Source organism: Carcharodon carcharias, chromosome 27 (genome assembly GCF_017639515.1).
Source record: "Carcharodon carcharias isolate sCarCar2 chromosome 27, sCarCar2.pri, whole genome shotgun sequence".
Taxonomy (NCBI): Eukaryota; Metazoa; Chordata; class Chondrichthyes; order Lamniformes; family Lamnidae; genus Carcharodon; species Carcharodon carcharias.
In genome coordinates, this window is record NC_054493.1 from 18160877 (window position 1) to 18180246 (window position 19370).

At 45.3% G+C, this 19370-nt stretch overlaps 1 protein-coding gene across 1 annotated transcript; it reads right to left on the reverse strand.

Annotated features, from left to right (window-relative positions):
- Positions 1–1193: 1193 nt before the first annotated feature.
- On the reverse strand, positions 1194–2584 carry LOC121270479 (zinc finger protein 664-like). Its single transcript, XM_041175804.1, has one exon. It carries the CDS (start codon positions 2308–2310, stop codon positions 1585–1587), a length of 726 nt encoding a protein of 241 aa, XP_041031738.1. The 5' UTR covers positions 2311–2584; the 3' UTR covers positions 1194–1584.
- Positions 2585–19370: the final 16786 nt, after the last annotated feature.

Here is a 19370-nt window from a genome sequence, read left to right on the forward strand (position 1 = left end):
GAGGCAGCAACGGCTGCTGTGGAGCTCCAACTGTTTCCTGACAGCTGCGAGGCCCCTTTAAATCCTCACAGTTTTTGCTTTGTTAGTGGGTGTGGCCTAATGGACGACTCTCTGAGGCCCAATTGTTGCTGCAAAAAACACTTGTGAAAAGGTCGGTGTTCATTTTTTTCTGGAAAGTCGATTTCTTCAATAATCAGGATCATAATGTTTTAATAACCGGGATCATAATTTGTTTAACAATCAGGTCGCTGTTAATAATTAGAATCCTACTGCATCAAAATAAGGATCCTATTGCTCAGGTTCCTATTAAATTAATGATCAGTGTCCAATTACTTTAAGATTCAGGATCTCAATACATTAATAATCAGGATATTACATTAATATTCTGGTGGCCATTGCATCAACAATCAGGATCTTATTGTATAAATAATCATCATCCTAATACATTAATAATCAGCATTAATTACATTAATTACTGTTCCAATCGCATTAATAATCAGCTGCCTACTGCTTCAATGACCAGAAAATTATTGCACTTATCAAGATGCTAATTAATAATCAGAATTATTTAAATTAATAATCAGAGTCATATGGCATCAATAATCAGGACACTGCACGTTGCCATGAAAGGAGTGGCTGAGACTGAGCAGCTTTGGTGGACAGTCAATTTTCTCCAAACTCTTGGCAAGTCCTGCCCTGCTGAGGGTGCCAAATGCTTTCCTGAGATCTACGCTGTAAGATAAAGAAATATATCCTGTTCTCTACACTTCTCTTATAGCTGGCATCTGGAGAAGATCACGTTCACAGTAGATCTGCCAGCTCTGTTCTTCTGGATACACTCAGTCTGCAAGTAGATGAAATCATTAAGCATAATCCCAGCAAAGACCTTCCGAGTGACACTAAGGAGTGAGATGTCCCTGTAGTTGTTGCAATCTCCTCTGTCACCTTTGTTTTTCCAAAATGTTTGTATCACACATGTCCTGTGGAACTGATCCTGATTGTCAGCAAAGATTAATTTGCACTTTCTAATTGGAGATGTTAATCAGTGGAACCTGTCAGACACTGAATTTGCAAAGACCAATTTAAGATTGAAGTAAAAGTTCATAATTTTATTGTAAATGAGTTCCTGTTGAGGGTTCTTGAATTAAGGGGAAAGATCACAGATGGTGTTTTTAAAAAGGGACACGAATGCCCCAAAAATCAGTGACATCTCCAGAGTATTAAGCTCCAGCCAGTTATATGCTGTTAACATCAGCAGAAACAAACCAGATATTGTCAATCCTGGATGTAAATAACAGCAGAATCCAAGCTTTGCAGTCACTTGTGAACTCATTGGTGTCTCAGCAGGCTGCCAGGCTGAGTGAATCACATGGATCAGGTGAATGGCTTCTCTTCGGTATGTGTGCATTCATGTAAATGCAGGCTGCCAGGCTGAGTGAATCCCTTCCCACAAACGGAGCAGGTGAATGGCTTCTCTCCAGTATGAGTGCGTTCATGTAAATGCAGGCTGCCAGACTGAGTGAATCCCTTCCCACACGTGGAGCAGGTGAATGGCTTCTCCCCAGTGTGAGTGCGTTCGTGTAATTATAGGCTCCCAGACTGAGTGAATCCCTTCCCACACACGGAACAGGTGAACGGTTTCTCCCCAGTGTGTGTGCGTTGGTGAGCAGTGAGGGTGGATGACAGCCTGAAACTCTTCCCACATGAAGTGCAGATGAATGGCTTCTCCCCAGTGTAAGCTCGCTGGTGTATCAGCAGGGTGGCTGACTGAGTGAATCCCTTCCCACACACAGAGCAGGTGAACGGCCTCTCCCCGGTGTGAACTCGCTTATGTGAATCGAGGTCGGCTGAACGCCTGAACCACATTCCACAGCAAGTGAAGTAAAACGGCCTCTCCCCAGTGTGAATGCGCTGGTGTGACAGCAGGGTGGATGACCGAGCAAATCCCCTCCCACACACAGAGCAGGTGAATGGCTTCTCCCTAGTGTGAACACGCTGGTGTTCAACAAGGGCAGATGAATGCCTGAACCTCTTTCTACAGGAAGTACAGTTGAATGGCTTCTCTTCAACGTGAATTTGCTGGTGTAACATGAGGCAGGATGTTCGAGTAAATCCCTTCCCACACACGGAACAGATGAACGGCTGTGACTGGATAATAGAATCCTTTACCACGTCCTCACATTTCCACAGTTTCTCCATGGCGCCGGCCCCAATGTGGCTGCATCGATGGATTTCCTGAAGGGATGGATAATTGAATCCTTTCCCACAGTCCTCACATTTCCATGGTTTCTCCATGGTCCCCGTGTCCATGTGTCTCTTCCGGTTGGATGATTAGTTGAAGCCTCATCCATACACACAACACATGTACTGTTCCTCCCACTGTGAACAATGCGATGCTTTCTCAGGCCAACTGGTTAAAGCTCTTTCCACAGTTGTGCACTGGAACACTCTCACTCGGGTGTGTGTGTCTCAAGTGCTTTTCCAGTCACACTGATGTTTGAAATCTTTTTCCACAGACAGAACAGACAAATATTTCTCCTTCACATTTAAAGGCCAATGATATTCAGGTCCTGATGTATCGAGTGGTTCTGTCAGATCTTGACATGATGTTTGGTTTGGGTTTCCTGTCTGTAAATCCTCCCTTTCTAATGCCCTGTGAAAGGAGTTTACAATTGTCATTGCTGTAAGTCCAGGATAGAAATTCAGAACTGACAGTTCTCGTTTCTGTGGAATATTTTTCATTTTTGCTCCACATCTCACACACTCTCTCTCTTGCCTGCACAGAATCCAGTTAAGTTTCTTTCTTCCTTTCCCATTTTTCTCTCTCTCTTTACTCTGTCTGGGTTCAGTTCACCATTCCCTATTTGCAGACTGAGAATAAAATCAATGAGTCAATAATTTTCTTTCCTGGTCACTGGGACCCTGAAATCCTGCCTACTCGATTGGCACTCACCAAGATGGCTGCACATGCACCCTGCTGGCTGAACAAGCCCTGCCTTCCTCACTCAAATGGGAACCAGGAGCTGGAGTAACCAGGGCTTATCACCAGGAAGGGAGGCCCACCTCCCTGATCTGCCCAAACTGCCTATTTCTTAAGCAGTTCCTCGGGTTTGAAAGTGACTTGCTTCCACTCTGATTTGTTGGGTTCTGAGATGGCTGATAAATTCAATGCTTGATCTTCCGTGCTGGTCATCAAGTCCCTATCTACTCTAATCCCATTTTCCAGCACTTGGCCCATAGCCTTGTATGCTATGGCATTTCAAGTGTTCATCTCAATACATCTTAAATGTTGTGAGGTTTCTTGCCTCTACCGCCCTTTCAGGCAGTGAGTTGCAGATGCCCCCTGCCTTCTGGGTGAAAATACTTTCCTCAAATCCCCTCTAAACCTTCAGCCCATCACCTTAAATCTATGCCCCCCTGGTTACTGACCCCTCCACTAAGGGGAAAAGTTTCTTCCTATCCATGTCCCTCATAAATTTGTACAGCTCAATCAGGTCCCCCCTCAGCCTTCTCTGCTCTAAGGAATACAATTCCCGCCTATCTAGTCTCTCTTCATAGCTGAAATGCTCCAGCCCAGGCAACGTCCCAGTGAATCTCCTCTGCACTCTCTCCAGTGCAATCACATCGTTCTCTAAAGCTTTTCCGCTGTCCTCCTGGGAGTCTCCTGCTGTGACTGAGTTCCAAGTAGAACAGTTGCTTTGGGAGTCTGGTGTCCAGAATACCAACAAATGTCCCACCCAGTAGAGCTGGTCTTGAGTGATCAGCCCCTCAATGCCAGGCGAGGTGGCTTGGGAAAGGACATTGCTGTTGGACTGCCTTTCTTGCCACTGGATTTGGAGGATCTTGTGAAAGCATCACTGGTGGTACTTCTCCTTTGCTCTGAGGTACGTGATGTAGGTTGTCCAAGTCTCTGGAGCCTGTAGGAGCACAGGGATCACTGCTGCCCAGTAACCCATGACCTGAGTCCCAGGTTTGACATCCTGGTCCTCAGATAGTCTGTTCTTCATTTTGCCGAAGGCTGAGCTGGAACACTGGAGGCGATGAGGAATGTTGTCGTCTATGTCTGCCTTCATCGAGTTGAAGCTCCCAAGATACAGAAAATTTTCCATGGTTTCATCATTATTCTTATGATGGAGTAGGGTGCGCTGGGGGCTGGGGGCTGGGGGGTGGGTGTGGGCCTGGGACTGGTAGGTGGTTAAAACCCAAAAGACAAATAACAGATGGTGGGTAGAAAGTGCACAGGAGATCCAACAACTCATGGACAGAAACAACATTTGTGGTTTCCTCAGCGCTGTCAAGACAATCTATAGCTCAAGCACTTAAGGGCCAACCTCACTGACAGCCAAGCACGGAGGGCACTCATCAAGGACAGAGAGTCAGCCAGTGTCACTGGAGAGAACATTTTGAAGAACTCCTCTACCAAGACTCTGTTTTTGACTTCGAGGTCCTCAACTCCATTCCTCAATACCCCGTTTGGCTCAGTCTTGGTGCTACCACAGTCCAGCATGAAAATGAAAAAGCCATTTGACAGCTGAAAAACAAGAAGACCTCTGGAGCAGATGGAATCCCTGCCGGAATTCTGAAACATGGTGGAGTTACACTCCTGGCCCAGCTGCACAACTTCATATCCCTCATCAGCAAAGAGTCCATGTTGGGGAATCTCTGGGACACAGATTGTGACGATTTTCAGGAAGGGAGACAAGTCTGACTGCGGTAATTACAGAGGAGTCTCCTGCTGCCTGCCACAGGGAAAATCATTACAAGGATTCTCCTCAATCACCTTCTCTTAGTGGCCAAAGAGCTCCTTCCAGATTCACAGTGCGGTTTTCCCCCATCGAAAGGCACAGAGACGTGATCTTCACTGCATGGCAAACCCAAGAAAATTGCAAGGAACAACACCAAATGCTGTCCTTAGCCTTTTTGTCCTCACAAAAGCCTTTTACATTGTCAAACGTCACATTTTATCCATATCCTCCTCAAATGTGGCTGTCTTCAGAAATTTGCCACCATCCTCTGCCTGCTCCATGATGATATGACAGCCGTGATCCTCATCAACGGAACAACCACAGACCCTATCTCAGTGAAGAATGGGATCAGACAAGGCTGCATCATTGCACCAGCCCCATTCTCCATTTTCCTTTCTGCATCTCACCTTGAGAAAATTACCCATGGGCGTGGATATAATCAACAGAACAGATGGGAAACCTACACCACCTTCAAAGCAAAACCAGAATCAGTCTAACCTCAGACATTGAGCTCCAGTGTGTAGGTGCCTGATTTCTACATTAAATCCACCCATGTGCCTTGATTCCGTAACCCTTAATACTCTTGCCTCACAAATGTCCAGCAATCTCAGTTTTTAAATCGCTAACTGACGAAATCTCAACAGATTTCCAGGTTTCCGCTATATTTTCTGTCAAGTGATTTCTGACATTGTTCCTGAACAGCCCAATCTCAGTTACACAAATAAATATCACTGATTTGTACATTTAAATGGTAACAATTATTTTACTCTTAACTAGTCATACAACAAATTTTTAGAAAAACATAATTTTAGTAAAATACGGTGAATGCTGGAAATCTGAAATAAAAACAGAAAGTTCTGGAAATCCTCAGCAGGTTTGGCAGCTTCTGTGAAGAGAGAGAAATAGATTTAACATTTCCAATCCAATATGATTCTTCTTCAGAACTGAGTATTTCCAGCATTCTGATTTCATTTTAAACACATAATTGATGTAAACTGTCTTGTCCTTACAGGAATCTGGATGTAAATCTGATTTCAGACCTTCCTCTGAACAGTTTTCAAACTGACTCCAGCTCATTGTCCTTCACTAAAGACCCGGATGGAAAATACTCAGCGCAAGATGGCGGCGGCCGGTTGCCCGGGTAACCCGGGCCTGTCACCGGGGAGGAAGCCCCGCCCTCACTCCCCTGCCTTCACCAAGATGGCCGTTCATGATCCTGGCTCCCTGAACAAGACCCACCTTCCTCTCCCAAGATGGCAGCCGTGAGCCCGGCTCCCTGTGCGCAGGTGCAGTGTGGGTGTGCGCTCTGAGCATGCGCAGTGTCAGTCATGGTGACAGAGTGAGGAGGAGCGGACGGTTCGGGAGGCGGGAGGAGATAGTGAGCACAGGTTGCCCACATGTCTGTCCTTGGCTTGCTGCATTGTTCCAATGAAGCCCAACGCAAACTGGAGGAACAACACCTCATCTTCCGACTAGGCACTTTACAGCCTTCCGGACTGAATATCGAATTCAACAACTTTAGGTCTTGACCTCCCTCCTCCATCCCCACCCCCCTTCTGTTTCTTCCCCCTTCCTTTTGTTTTTTTTCTAATAAATTATATAGATTTTTCTTTTTCGCTCCTATTTCCATTATTTTAAAATATTTTTAAATCTTTTATGCTCCCCCCACCCCCACTAGAGCTATATCTTGAGTGCCCTACCATCCATTCTTAATCAGCACATTTGTTTAGATAATGTCACCAACTTCGACACCTATGTGTTCTTTTGTTCTGCCGTCTGTGACATCTTTTGATGATCTGCTTCTATCACTGCTTTTGCCTACAACCACACCACCCCCCTCCACTTCTCTACCCTCCCCACCCGCCCCCACCCCACCACCACTACCTTCAACCAGCTTATATTTCAACCCACCCTGGGATTCACCTAGTTCTGTTGAAGGGTCATGAGGACTCGAAACGTTAACTCTTTTCTTCTCCGCCGATGCTACCAGACCAGCTAAGTTCTTCCAGGTAATTCTGTTTTTGTTTAGGAATGGAAACCACGGCTGGACTGGGAACTGGAGCAACTTCTGGGGTAGGCCCCAGGCCCCGTGTTTGCCCCGCGGTGACAGGCCCGGGGGGGAGGGAGCGATGGAGCCGGCGGCTGGACGGGGAGGGTTTGGAAACACTTTGTGGATCCGCAAACCCTGAGGAATAATTGTCAGCTCCTGGTTTGTAGCTGCGGGGCTTCTCCCTCCCAGGAACAGGCCCAGGTTAACGGCTGTCATCCTGGGTCAGCGAGTGGAGGATGGTTCACATCAGAGGATGGGGGAGGGGGGACAATAAATAAGAGGTTACACTTTGGGCTCAAATCAATGAGGAATCTGATCTGTGGGAAGGAAGGAAACCCTGGGAGGTGGGCGGGGAGGATTCAGAAACACCCGCTGGAGGCCCCAAACCCCCAATAAGAACCTCCAGGTCCCGTGTTTTGCGGCTCCGGGAATTTATGCTTTTTGTGCGGCCATCTTGGTGAAGCAACAGGGAGTGGGCGGGGCTTCAGGGTCCGAGTGCCCAGGAGAGAAAATGATCAATTCATTGATTTTGTTCTCACTTTGCACACAAAGGCTTGAGAATTGAACCCAGTCAGAGCAAAGGAGACGGAGGAAGTAAATGGGAGTGTAGGAAGGGAATGGTGGAGATGGTGTGATGGGTTTGGATTTCAGCACAGGGAGGAGCGAGAGCTTGTGTGACAGGGATTCACAGCTCTGGAGGAACAAAAGAGGTAAATTATGTTTGAGAGAAACTAGAATTGTCCGTTTTGAATTCCTATTCTGTTACAGTGATGGGGAAGATTTTGTGGCGCATTGAGTAGTGTCCCTGCCTCTGAGCTGAAGCTGCAGGTTCCACTTCAGGACTTGATGGCCATCGACGATGTGTTCATACAGTGTATTCCAAACAGGTTGGTTATGAACCTGTAAATCCTTCCAAAATGCCAATGACAGGCAGTAAGAGTGGGAGAGTCCCTGGTCAGCTGTGCTTGATGTGCAATTGCCTCTGGTGATAGGCTAGCAAATTGTTCCAGGACAAAATAGCTATGGAAACAGATGTAAGCACATGATTTGTCTACATCATATGCCACTAGGCACGGAAAGAGAAAAGAAAAATACCCATGGTGATGACTTTAGTGAACTCCTTTCACAGCCGCTTCGAAGTGAAGGATTGCAGAAGTGAAATTCAGATCAAACCTCATATCAAGTTTTGGTTGAGTCAGTCCATTCATCGGGATCTCAATATCATCCGCCTTTGAATGTGGAAAAAGAAATGTTTGTCTGTTCTGTCTGAGGGAAAAGATTTCAAACATCAGTGTGACTGGAACAGCACCAAGACACACACACTCGAGAGAGAGTGTTCCAGTGAACTGACTGTGGGAAGAGCTTTAACCAGTTACACAGCCTGAGGAAAACATCACAGTATTCACAGGAGGGAGAAGCTGTGCACATGTTCTGTGTGGATGAGGCTTCAAGCGATTGTCCAACCAATAGGAACACAAACGCACCCACACAATGGAGAAACTGTGGAAATGTGAGGATTGTGGGAAGGGATTCAGTTACCCATCCCTGCTGGAAAACCATCAACGCAGTCACACTGGGGAAAGGCCATTCACCTGCTCCGAGTGTGGAAAGGGATTCACCCAGTCATCCAACCTATCATTACACCAGCGAGTTCATAGCGGGGAGAGGCCGTTCACCTGCCCTGTGTGTGGGCAGGGATTCACTCAGTCATCTGGCCTTTGGTCACACCAGCGAATTCACTCTGAGGAGAAACCATTCAACTGCACTTCCTGTGAGAAGAAATTCAGGCATTCTTCTGCCCTCACTGCACACCAACACACTCACACTGGGGAGAGGCTGTTCACCTGCACTGAGTGTGGGAAGAGATTCACTCAGTCATCCAACCTAGCATTACATCAGCGAGTTCACACTGGGGAGAGACCATTCACCTGCTCCACGTGTGGGAAGGGATTCACGGTTTTGCCCACCCTGCTGAGACACCTGCAAACTCACACTGAGGAGAAGCCATTCAGCTGCACTGTCTGTAGAAAGAGATTCAGGCAGTCTTCCAACCTCATTCCAACCTCCCCCACACTGGGGAGAGACCGTTCATTTGTTCCATGTGTGGGAAAGGATTCAATCGGTCATTCAATCTCACTGCACACCAGCGAGTTCACACTGGGGAGAGACCATACACTTGCTCGCTGTGTGGGAAGGGATTTGCAAAGTCTTTCAACCTGCTGACCCAACAACGCACTCACAATGAGAAGAGACCATTCAACTCTGTGTGGAAAGGGATTCACTCAGTCACGATGCCTCCTGAGACATCAGCAAGTTCATGAGTGACTGAAGGGATCAGATTCTGCAGTTATTCCTGCTGTTAGTCGTGTTCAGTATTGATAGCCTGACAATATTTTATTTCTTTATGATAATGTTAAGCACAATAACTGGGTGGAGTTTAATATTCTGGAGACGTCACTGACTTTCGAGGCTGCAGTGTCCCTTTTTAAAAGTACCATCTGTGATCTTTCTCCTTAGTTCAAGAACTCTCAAGAGGAACCCACTTACAATAAAATTATGAACTTCTTTTTGAATCTTAAATTGATCTTTGGTGCAAAATCTACCATTCAGTATCTCAAAGATACAGCCACAGGTGTCAAAATATTTTTTTCCTCAAAGGCTCTTGAGATTTTCTTGAGGGCTATTCTTTGATTTTGAAGAACTACGAGTTGGGTTTCAGGGGCTCCTTTTTCATTCTCACTAACTCTTTTATTAGGTGCTCCAGTCACACAGTAACATTATCTTGTGTATTTACATTAATCTTTTTTGGGGGTCCCTTCTTTCAATAGGTAACAGCACAAATACCCCACGCTGTGTATTTATTAAATCTTTTAACTTGGAATCTATAAATAAGATGTTTTTGTTAATTTATTTTAAATTAATCTCCCATACTCCATTTCCATCATGAAAATTCCAACCATTTGATACAAGGTAACTTATTGGAAATGAACAGCCCCTGGACAGTGGGAAAGGAGGAGGTGAAAGTGCAGATGTTGAATTTCCTGCACTTACATGGGAAGGTGCCTTGGGAAGTTTATAAGTTCTGTATTTCTAAAAGCAAACATATTATAAAAAGGATCTGCCTCGTGTGCGTTCTCACTACATGACTGACTGACATTGTTTTCACTGTCGATGGATAAGCTGAAGTTGCTGCCGACTGTCTGCGCTCCTTTTCTCTTCGGAAAACTGTTTTGAAAAAGTAGCACTTGGCAGGGTTTATATCAAACCCCCTGACAGTTATATTCACCCATCATCAAATAAAGACACTTTCTAACATTCTATGTCAAGTGAACCTCTTTCTGGATAAAAACAGGACCTGCTGCATTGATAAAAGTAGATTGAACACATTCCATTTTGTTGAAGTTAAGTTAACCAGATACTTTTAATCCTTGGTTTCAGGTTTTACTCATTTTATTGGATACTGTTCAAATCATAAAGCGCTTATATTTGGTAAATAAACGCAGAATGTTTTTTGGATCAGATGGTGGAGCAGGAAAAAACTCGTCTTTCTGATCTTCATTGTGTGTGTAATTACATTCAAAATCCATCAGTAACATCACTATACCAGCTGTGATCAGCTCAGAACGGGGGTTCTGTATGTTGTCTGTGAGCGTTAACCAGCACATAACTGTTTAAGAATGTAAACCTTGACAAATATATCTCAACTTCTAATTTGCCATATGTGATTAGCCAGTGAGTTCACAATACCTGGGTACTCAAATACCTGTGCTGTACATTTGTGGGTATTTCAACCCACCTCCTGAGATATATAAAAATAATCAAGGCTCACTTGGCAGAATGGGGAGAATTGTGTGCTTCTCTGCAGGTTGATTCACTCTTTACGATATAAAAATAAAAACAAAAAACTGCGGATGCTGGAAATCCAAAACAAAAACATATACCTGGAAAAACTCAGCAGGTCTGGCAGCATCAGCGGAGAAGAGCAAAGTTGACGTTTCAAGTCCTCATGACCCTTCAACAGAACTAAGTAGAAATAGGAAAGGGGTGAAATATAAGCTGGTTTAAGGTTGGTGGGGCAGGGAAGAAGTGGGGGGGGTGTTGTTGGGACAAGCAAGTAGTGATAGGAGGAGATAACCAAAAGATGTCACAGACAAAAGACCAAAGAAGTGTTGAAGGTGGTGATATTATCTAAAAGAATGTGCTACTTAAGAGTGGAGAGCAGGACAAGCAAGATAGCTCTAGTGGGGTGGAACACCTTCGGTCTATCCGCAAGCATGACCCAGACCTCCCTGTCGCTTGCCATTTTAACACTCCACCCTGCTCTCTTGCCCACATGTCTGTCCTTGGCTTGCTGCATTGTTCCAGTGAAGCTCAACGCAAACTGGAGGAACAGCACCTCATCTTCCGACTAGGCATTTTACAGCCTTCCGGACTGAATATTGAGTTCAACAACTTTAGATCTTGAACTCTCTCCTTCATCCCCACCCCCTTTCCGTTTCTTCCCCCTCCCTTTTGTTTTTTCTAATAATTTATATAGATTTTTCTTTTCCCAACTATTTCCGTTATTTTTAAATGTATTCCACCCATTGCATTTTTCACTCCACCCCCACTAGAGCTACCTTGCTTGTCCTGCTCTCCAATCTTAATTAGCACATTCTTTTAGATAATATCACCACCTTCAACACCTCTTTGTTCTTTTGTCTGTGACATCTTTTTGTTATCTGCTCCTATCACTGCTTTCTTGTCCCAACAACACCCCCCACCCCCCCTCCTTAAACCAGTTTATATTTCATCTCTTTCCTATTTCTACTTAGTTCTGTTGAAGCGTCAAGAGGACTCGAAACGTCAACTTTGCTCTTCTCTGCTGATGCTGCCAGACCTGCTGAGTTTTTCCAGGTATTTCTGTTTTTGTTTCACTCTTTACGAGGCTCACACTGCTCTGAAACCTAGTACCGTCCCAGGGAGACACAGCTCCTGCACACATCACTGACTCAGGCAGCACGCTCGCAAGCTTCCTTCCTCAAAATGGATGGCAAAGCTGCTCCTCCAATCACAGATTCTGTCTGGAGAAGCAGCAAAATCATGAGAGGCAGAATCAGTGATTGGAGGAGCTGATCCTCACAGGTTCTGTCTCCCACATACGGGGGTAATTTTTCTTCCAGTGGCTGCTCCCATGATAGAATTTTTATAGGCATTTTGGGGATGAATTTGTCCCCTACTCCTGTGTATTTTGAGCCAAGGTTCTGAAATACGGTCACTCTGATATTAAGGCTTCCAGGAGTAATACACAGATCCAGATCTTGCCACCTAACACCAATCCATGTCCTCAACTGAATTCATATTTTCATGTGATTGTCCAATACAGACAACATTTATCATTTAATTCCTTTAAACGTGACCAAGCACATCCCCATCACACACAAACGACAAAAGATTGTCTTTGAAATCAGTTCCTTTATCATGTGTTTTTCTGAATGATGACAGTATTAACCTTTTCTTGAACCTGTCCTAACCCTTCTGTCGGTTCATTTATTGAAACCAAGGACTCTCCTTGTTCTAATAGTGACATTCCCTGTCCGCCCAGTTATTCACAGTATCTTTACAGTGCAAAAGGAGACCATTCAGCCCATTAAGTCTGTACTAGCTCTCTGAAAAGAGCATTCCACCTAATCCCACTCCCCTGCCTTATCCCTGTAACTTTCCACATTGTCTCTTTTCAGGTGGCAATCTAATTCCCTTTTGAATACCTCAAGCATTCTGCCTCCACCACCCTTTCAGGAAGTTTGTTCCTGACGCCAACCACTCTCTGGGTGAAAAAAAAATTCTCACATTACTGTTAATCCTTTTTCCAATTATTTTGAAAGTGTGCCCTCTAGTTCTTGATGTTCTCTTGAGTGGGAACAGTTTCATTATTTATCCTGTCCATACCCCTCAGGATTATGACTACCTCTATCAAGTCTCCACTCAGCCTTCTTTTCTCCTATGAAAACAGTCCCAAACTCTCCAATCTATCCTCATAGCTACAGTTCTTCATCCTGGCAAGCATTCTTGCGAATCTCCTCTGTACTCTCTCCAATGTCTTCACATCCGCCCTCAAGTATTGTGTCCAGAACTGGACGTATACTCCAAATGAGGCCGAAATAGTGTCTCATACAAATTCAACATGACCTGCTTACTATTCTACTCAATGCCCCCTTAATAAAGCCTAAGATACCAAATGCTTTATTAACTGCTCTCTCAGCATGCCCTCTCACCATCAATGACGTGTACACCGAGGTCCCTGTGTTTCTACACCACCATTAGAGGCTCTCCCTTTATTTTATACAGATATAGTCGGTCAATTGTTTGTGCATTGTTTCATCATGTTCCCACATTTCAGTGACAAATGTTGAAATGTTTACTCCACAGCCGCAGGGTTTCATCTGTTTAAAGCCACAAACAGAAAGATCCAGTTTTCTCCTGGAGTTTGAGGCAAATCAGCTTTCAAAATGATGCAAGTTTCAGCCAATGAGGGAGATGCGGGATCAGCCCCGCCCCGCCCCTCATCATTCCGATTGGTTGGAGGGCCAGCCGCACCCACTCAGTCCTCCAGCCTCTATTCCTATTGGTTAGAAGCCGCCGTCAATCATTCCTCGAACATTGTGATCTGGAGCATGCGCAGTGCGGGTAATGGCGATGGAGAGACCCTTGTTTGTCTCAGCTTCAGACGGTAAAAGAATTTGCGGACTAGAGGGAGTAACGGAGCCGGTGGGTGGACGGGGCGGGTTCGTAAGTACACGATGCGGCTCCAAACTCGGAATAAGAAGCAACTGGTGTCGAGTTTGTATCTGTGGGACGGAGGCTACGGGATCGCGTCTCCAGCGATAGGCCCGGGTTAATGTGCAGCGGTGCGCATGCGCGGTCGTCTCTGTCCCCTGTCAGCAGGAGAGAATATTGTGAATTTCTATCCTGGACTGACAGGGATGGATTTTGGAAATTCCTTTTACAGGGGGTTAGAAGGGGAGGATATACACACAGCAAACTAAAACCAAACATCACATTAAGATCTGACCAGAGTAACTCCATTCATCAGCCTTTGAGTTTAAGTATTGAGTTCCAGGTCATTAACACTCACTTTGTGAAATTTCGTCCTCACAGAATCTCACAGTGCAGAAGAGGCCCTTTGGCCCATTGAGTCTGCACTGACACGTGAGAACTACCTGACCTACCTACCTACCTGATCCCATTTACCAGCACTTGACCCATAGCCTTGAACGTTATGACGTGCCAAGTGCTCATCCAGGTACTTTTTAAAGGATGTGAGGTAACCCACCTCACCACCCTCCCAGGCAGCGCATTCCAGACTGTCACCACCCTCTGGGTAAAAACGTTTTTCCTCACATCCCCCCCCTAAACCTCCTGCCCCTCTCCTTGAACTTATGCCCCCTTGTGACTGACCCTTTGACCAAGGGGAACAGCTGCTCCCTATCCACCCTGTCCATGCCCCTCATAATCTTGTACACCTCGATCAGGCCGCCCCTCAGCCTTCTCTGCTCCAACAGAAACAACCCAAGTCTATCCAACCTCTCTTCATAACTTAAATGTTTCATCCCAGGCAACATCTTGGTAAATCTCCTCTGCACCCCCTCCAGTGCAATCACATCCTTCCTATAATGTGGCAACCAGAACTGCATACAGTACTCCAGCTGTGGCCTCATCAAGGTTCTATACAACTCCAACATGACCACCCTACTTTTGTAATCTATGCCTCAATTGATAAAGGCAAGTGTCCCATCTGCCTTTTTCACCACCCCACAACATGCCCCTCTGCCTTCAGAGATGTATGGACACACACGCCCTTTGTTCCTCAGAATTTCCTAGTGTTATGCTGTTCATTGAATACTTCCTTGTCAAATTACTGTTTCCAAAGTGTATCACTTCACACTTTTCAGGGTTAAATTCCATCTGCCACTTATCTACCCATTTGACCATCCCGTCTATATCTTCCTGTAGCCCAAGACACTCAACCTCACTGTTAACTACCCGGCCAATCTTTGTGTCAACCACAAACTTACTAATCCTACCGCCCCCCCCACCATAATCATCTATGTCGTTTTATATAAATGACAAATAATAGGGGACCGAGCACAGATCCCTGTGGCACGCCACTGGACACTGGAAGTCTCCCATGTGGGACCTTGTCAAAGGCTTTGCTGTATTCCATATAAACTACATCAACTGCACTACCCTCATCAACACACCTGGTCACCTCTTCAAAAAAGTCAATCAAATTTGTTAGGCATGACCTCCCTCTGACTAAGCCATGCTGACTATCCCTGATCAAACCTTGTCTCTCCACGTGGAGATAGATACTCTCCTTCAGAACTTTCTCCAATAGTTTCCTTACTACTGACATGAGACTTATTGCCTATAGTTCCCTGGCTTATCTCTACAACCCTTCTTAAATAGCGGAACCACATTAGCTGTTCTCCAGTCCTCTAGCATCACCCCTGTGGCCAGAGAGGAATTAAAAATTTGGATCAGTGCCCCTGCAATCTCCTCCCTTGCCTCCCTCAGCAGTCTGGCACACAAATCATCTGGACCTGGAGATTTGGCCACTTTTAAGCCTGCCAACACCTCCAATACCTTGTCACTCCCTATATCAATTTGCTTAATAGCCTCGCAGTCTCTCTCCCCGAGTTCAATACCTTCATCCTCATTCTCCTGGGTGAAGACGGATGTGAAACATTCATTCAACACTCTGATGATGTTCTCTGGCTCCACCCATAGATTTCCCCGTTGGTCCCTTTTGGGCCCTACTTTTTCCCTGGTTATCTTCTTCTCATTGATATACTAATAGAATATCTTGGGATTTTCCCTACTTTTACTAGCCAGAGCTTTCTCATATCCCTTCTTTGCTCTCCTAATTGGTTTCTTAAGCTCCACCCTGCATTTTCTGTACTCCACTAATGCCTCTGCTGATTTGCTTCCCTTGTACCTGCTAAAAGCTTCTCTTTTCCTTCTCATCGTAACCTGAATACCTCTGGTCATCCATGGTTCTCTGGGCTTCTTACTCCTTCCTATCACCCTAGAGGGAAAATGTTGAGCCTATATGCTCCCCATTTCCTTTTTGAACACCCACCACTGCTCCTCTGTAGATTTCCCCACAAGTAACTGTTCCCAGTATACCTTGGCCAGATCCTGCCTTATTTTACGAAAATCCACTCTCCCCCAATCCAAAACAATTTTTTGCAACTTGTCAATTTCTTTGTCCATAACAAACTTAAACTGTACCATGTTGTGGTCACTATCGCTAAAATGCTCGCCCACCACCACCTCAGCCACCTGTCCGGCTTCATTCCCCAGAATTAAGTCCAGCTCTGCGCTGTCCCTTGTTGGACCCTCTACATATTTTCTAAAAAGTTCTCCTGTACACATTTCAAGAAATCCACTCCATCCAAGTTCTTAACACTATGTCTGTCCCAATTAATGTTGGGAAAGTTGAAATCACCTAATATGTTTACCTTATTGTTTTTACACGCCTCCACAAACTGTGCATATTTGCTCCTCAATTTCCCGCTGACTATCTGGGGGTCTATAATAAACACCTAACAATGTGGCTGCCCTTTTTTTATTCCTAAGCTCTACGCACAAAGCTTCATTCGATGCCCCCTCCAAGATATCATCTCTCCTTACTGCAGTAACTGACTCCTTAACACATCCCCCCTGTTGATCTTACCGATAATCTTAAATCTGTGTCTATGATACTTTTACCTCTGCCCTCCCCAATCACCTATCTGTCATTGTTTAACTTCCTTTGTCTCTCATAATGGGTGAATATTAGCTTTGTTTAGTATTGCACTGTTATTTCTGTCGACTGTGTCTAAATGAAATTTCCACGGCCACCTATCCCTTGACCATGTGCTGCTGACTTACCGGCTTTATCTTCCCACAGTATCTTTCATAATCAGGAATTGTTTTTCCTGCGCTACAGTCCATTCCTCTTCTACTTCTGAGCTTATTTTGAACATCAAATTCTGCACCGTTTTTATTCCCCGTAATTAATTCTGCACACCCTGAAACGTTAACTCTTTTCCTCTCTCTACAGATAGAGACTGAGCTGCTGAGAATTTCCAGCATTACCTCTTTATCTTTCAGATTTCCAGCAGCGGCAGCCTGTTGCTATTATTTTATTGCAAGCATTGCTCACAAAACCGAATCTGGGAACCAGTCGGACCAGGTCAGAGACAATTTGTTGCAGGGTGGGCGTTGATGGCTGAAGTCCGTCCCTGGCCTCCAGTGTAGGTCCTGTTTCATTCAGTCATAGAATCATGGAATCGTTACAATACAGACAGAGGTTAGTTAAGCCTGTCCCGCCAGTGCTGGCTCTTTGCAAGAGCAAATCAGCTAGTCCCACTCTCCTGCCCTTTCACTAACAAGACCAGCAGAAGATATTACCAATCCCCAGTTACCTGTGGAGAGGATGATGTTTGACCTTCTTGAACCGCTGCAGTCCGTGTGGTGAAGATGCTCCCACAATGATGTTAGGTAAGGAGCCACAGGGTCTTCACCCAGTGATGATGAAGGAACAGCTGTTTATTTCCAAATCAACAACAATGTGTATTTATATAGCACCTTTCATGTAATAGAACATTCCAATGTGTGTTCACAGGAGTATTATACAGCAACATTTCACACTAAACCTACATAATGAGGTGCTAGGGCAGGTGACCAATAGTTTGGTCAAACATAGTTTTTAAGGAGTATCTTAAAAGAGGAAAGTGAGGTAGAGAGACAGAGAGGTTCATGGAGGAAATTCCACAGCTTTTGGCTTTGGCAGCTGAAGGCTTGACCACCAAAGGTGGAACAATTCACAGAATCACACGGCCCATCGAGTCTGCACCGACACGTGAGAAACACCTGACCTACCTACCTAATCCCATTTACCAGCACTTGGCCCATAGCCTTGAATGTTATGACTTGTCAAGTGCTCATCAAGGTACTTTTTAAAGGATGTGAGGCAACCCGCCTCCACCACCCTCCCAGGCAGCACATTCCAGACCGTCACCACCCTCTGAGTAAACAAGTTATCCCTCACATTCCCCCCCCCAAAACCTCCTGCCCATCACCTTGAACTTATGCCCCCTCGTGACTGACCCTTCAACTAAGGGGAACAGCTGCTCCCTATCCACCCTGTCCATGCCCCTCATAATCTTGTACACCTCGAGCAGGTCACCCCTCAGTCTTCTCTGCTCCAACGAAAACAACCCAAGTCTTTCCAACCTCTCTTCATAACTTAAATGTTTCATCCCAGGCAACATCCTGGTGAATCTCCTCTGCACCCCCTCCAGTGCAATCAAATCCTTCCTATAATGTGGCGACCAGAACTGCACACAGTACTCCAGCTGTGGCCTCACCAAGTTGATCTCCCTACTTTTGTAATCTATGCCTCGATTGATAAAGACAAGTGTCCCATATGCCTTTTTTACCACTGACATGCCCCTCCACCTTCAGAGATCTATGGACACACACACCCCAAGGTCCCTTTGTTCCTCAGAACTTCCTAGTGTCATGCCATTCATTGAAAACTTCCTTGTCAAATTACTCCTTCCAAAGTGTATCACCTCACACTTCAGGGTTAAATTAAAATCAGAATGTTCAGGATGTCAGAATTAGTGGAGCGCAGATATCTCAGAGGGTTGTGAGGCTGGAGGAGATTACAGAGATAGGGAGGGGCCATGGAAGTAATTGAAAATAAGGATGAAAATTTTAAAACTTAGTTTCTTCTTAACCAGGAGCCTTTGTAGGTCAGCGAGTATTGGGGTGATGGGGGTACAAAACTTGGTGTCATGTTTACAGGGATGCTGAATGTGGGAGGATGGCTGGGAGTGTTAAGTCTAGAGGTGACAAAAGAATGGATGAGAGTTTCAGCAAAAGATGAGCAGGAACTTGGGCGGCCTTGGTGATGATGCATATATGTGGTTTGAAGCTAATTTTTAAGTGAAATATGACCCAGTGGTTGTGAACAGACTGATTTGGCCTCAGACAGTTACCAGGGAGAGGGATGGAGTTAGTGGCCGGGAAGTGGAATTTGTAGTGGGGACTGAAGACAGTGAGTGGGCTTTGGTCTTCCCAATACTTAAATGAAGAAAATTTCTGTTCATCCAGTGCTGGATGTCAGACAAGTCAGGACGGTGTGTGACTTGGAGGAGAACATGGAGGTGATGGTGTTCACATACACCTGCTATCCTGGCCCTTCTAGGTGGTGGAGCTTCAGGGTTTTGGAGCTTCCGTCAAAATTCTGGTTGAGTTGGAATCCCTCATTTTCAGCCCTTGCCTCTCCCACCCAACCCTTCTCTCTCTTGTTATGTTCTCCAATCTAGGCCAGTGTCTTCTGTAGGTCCAGACTGGGTGGCAGATTCCCTTCCCTGAAGGACATTAGTGAACCAGTTGGGTTTTTATGACAATCCAGCAGTTTTCATGGTCACTTTTTCCTCGTGCTGGCCCCACAAATTACCAGATTGATTCAGCTCAATTTCACAACGTGCCCTTGTGTTTTTGTGGGTTCTCTCTCACTCCCTTTTCTCTGTTTTCAG

Excerpts from the sequence above, each read along its gene's own strand:
- LOC121270479 (XM_041175804.1), bottom strand. The coding sequence starts at position 2,310 with ATGGACACGGGGACCATGGAGAAACCATGGAAATGTGAGGACTGTGGG.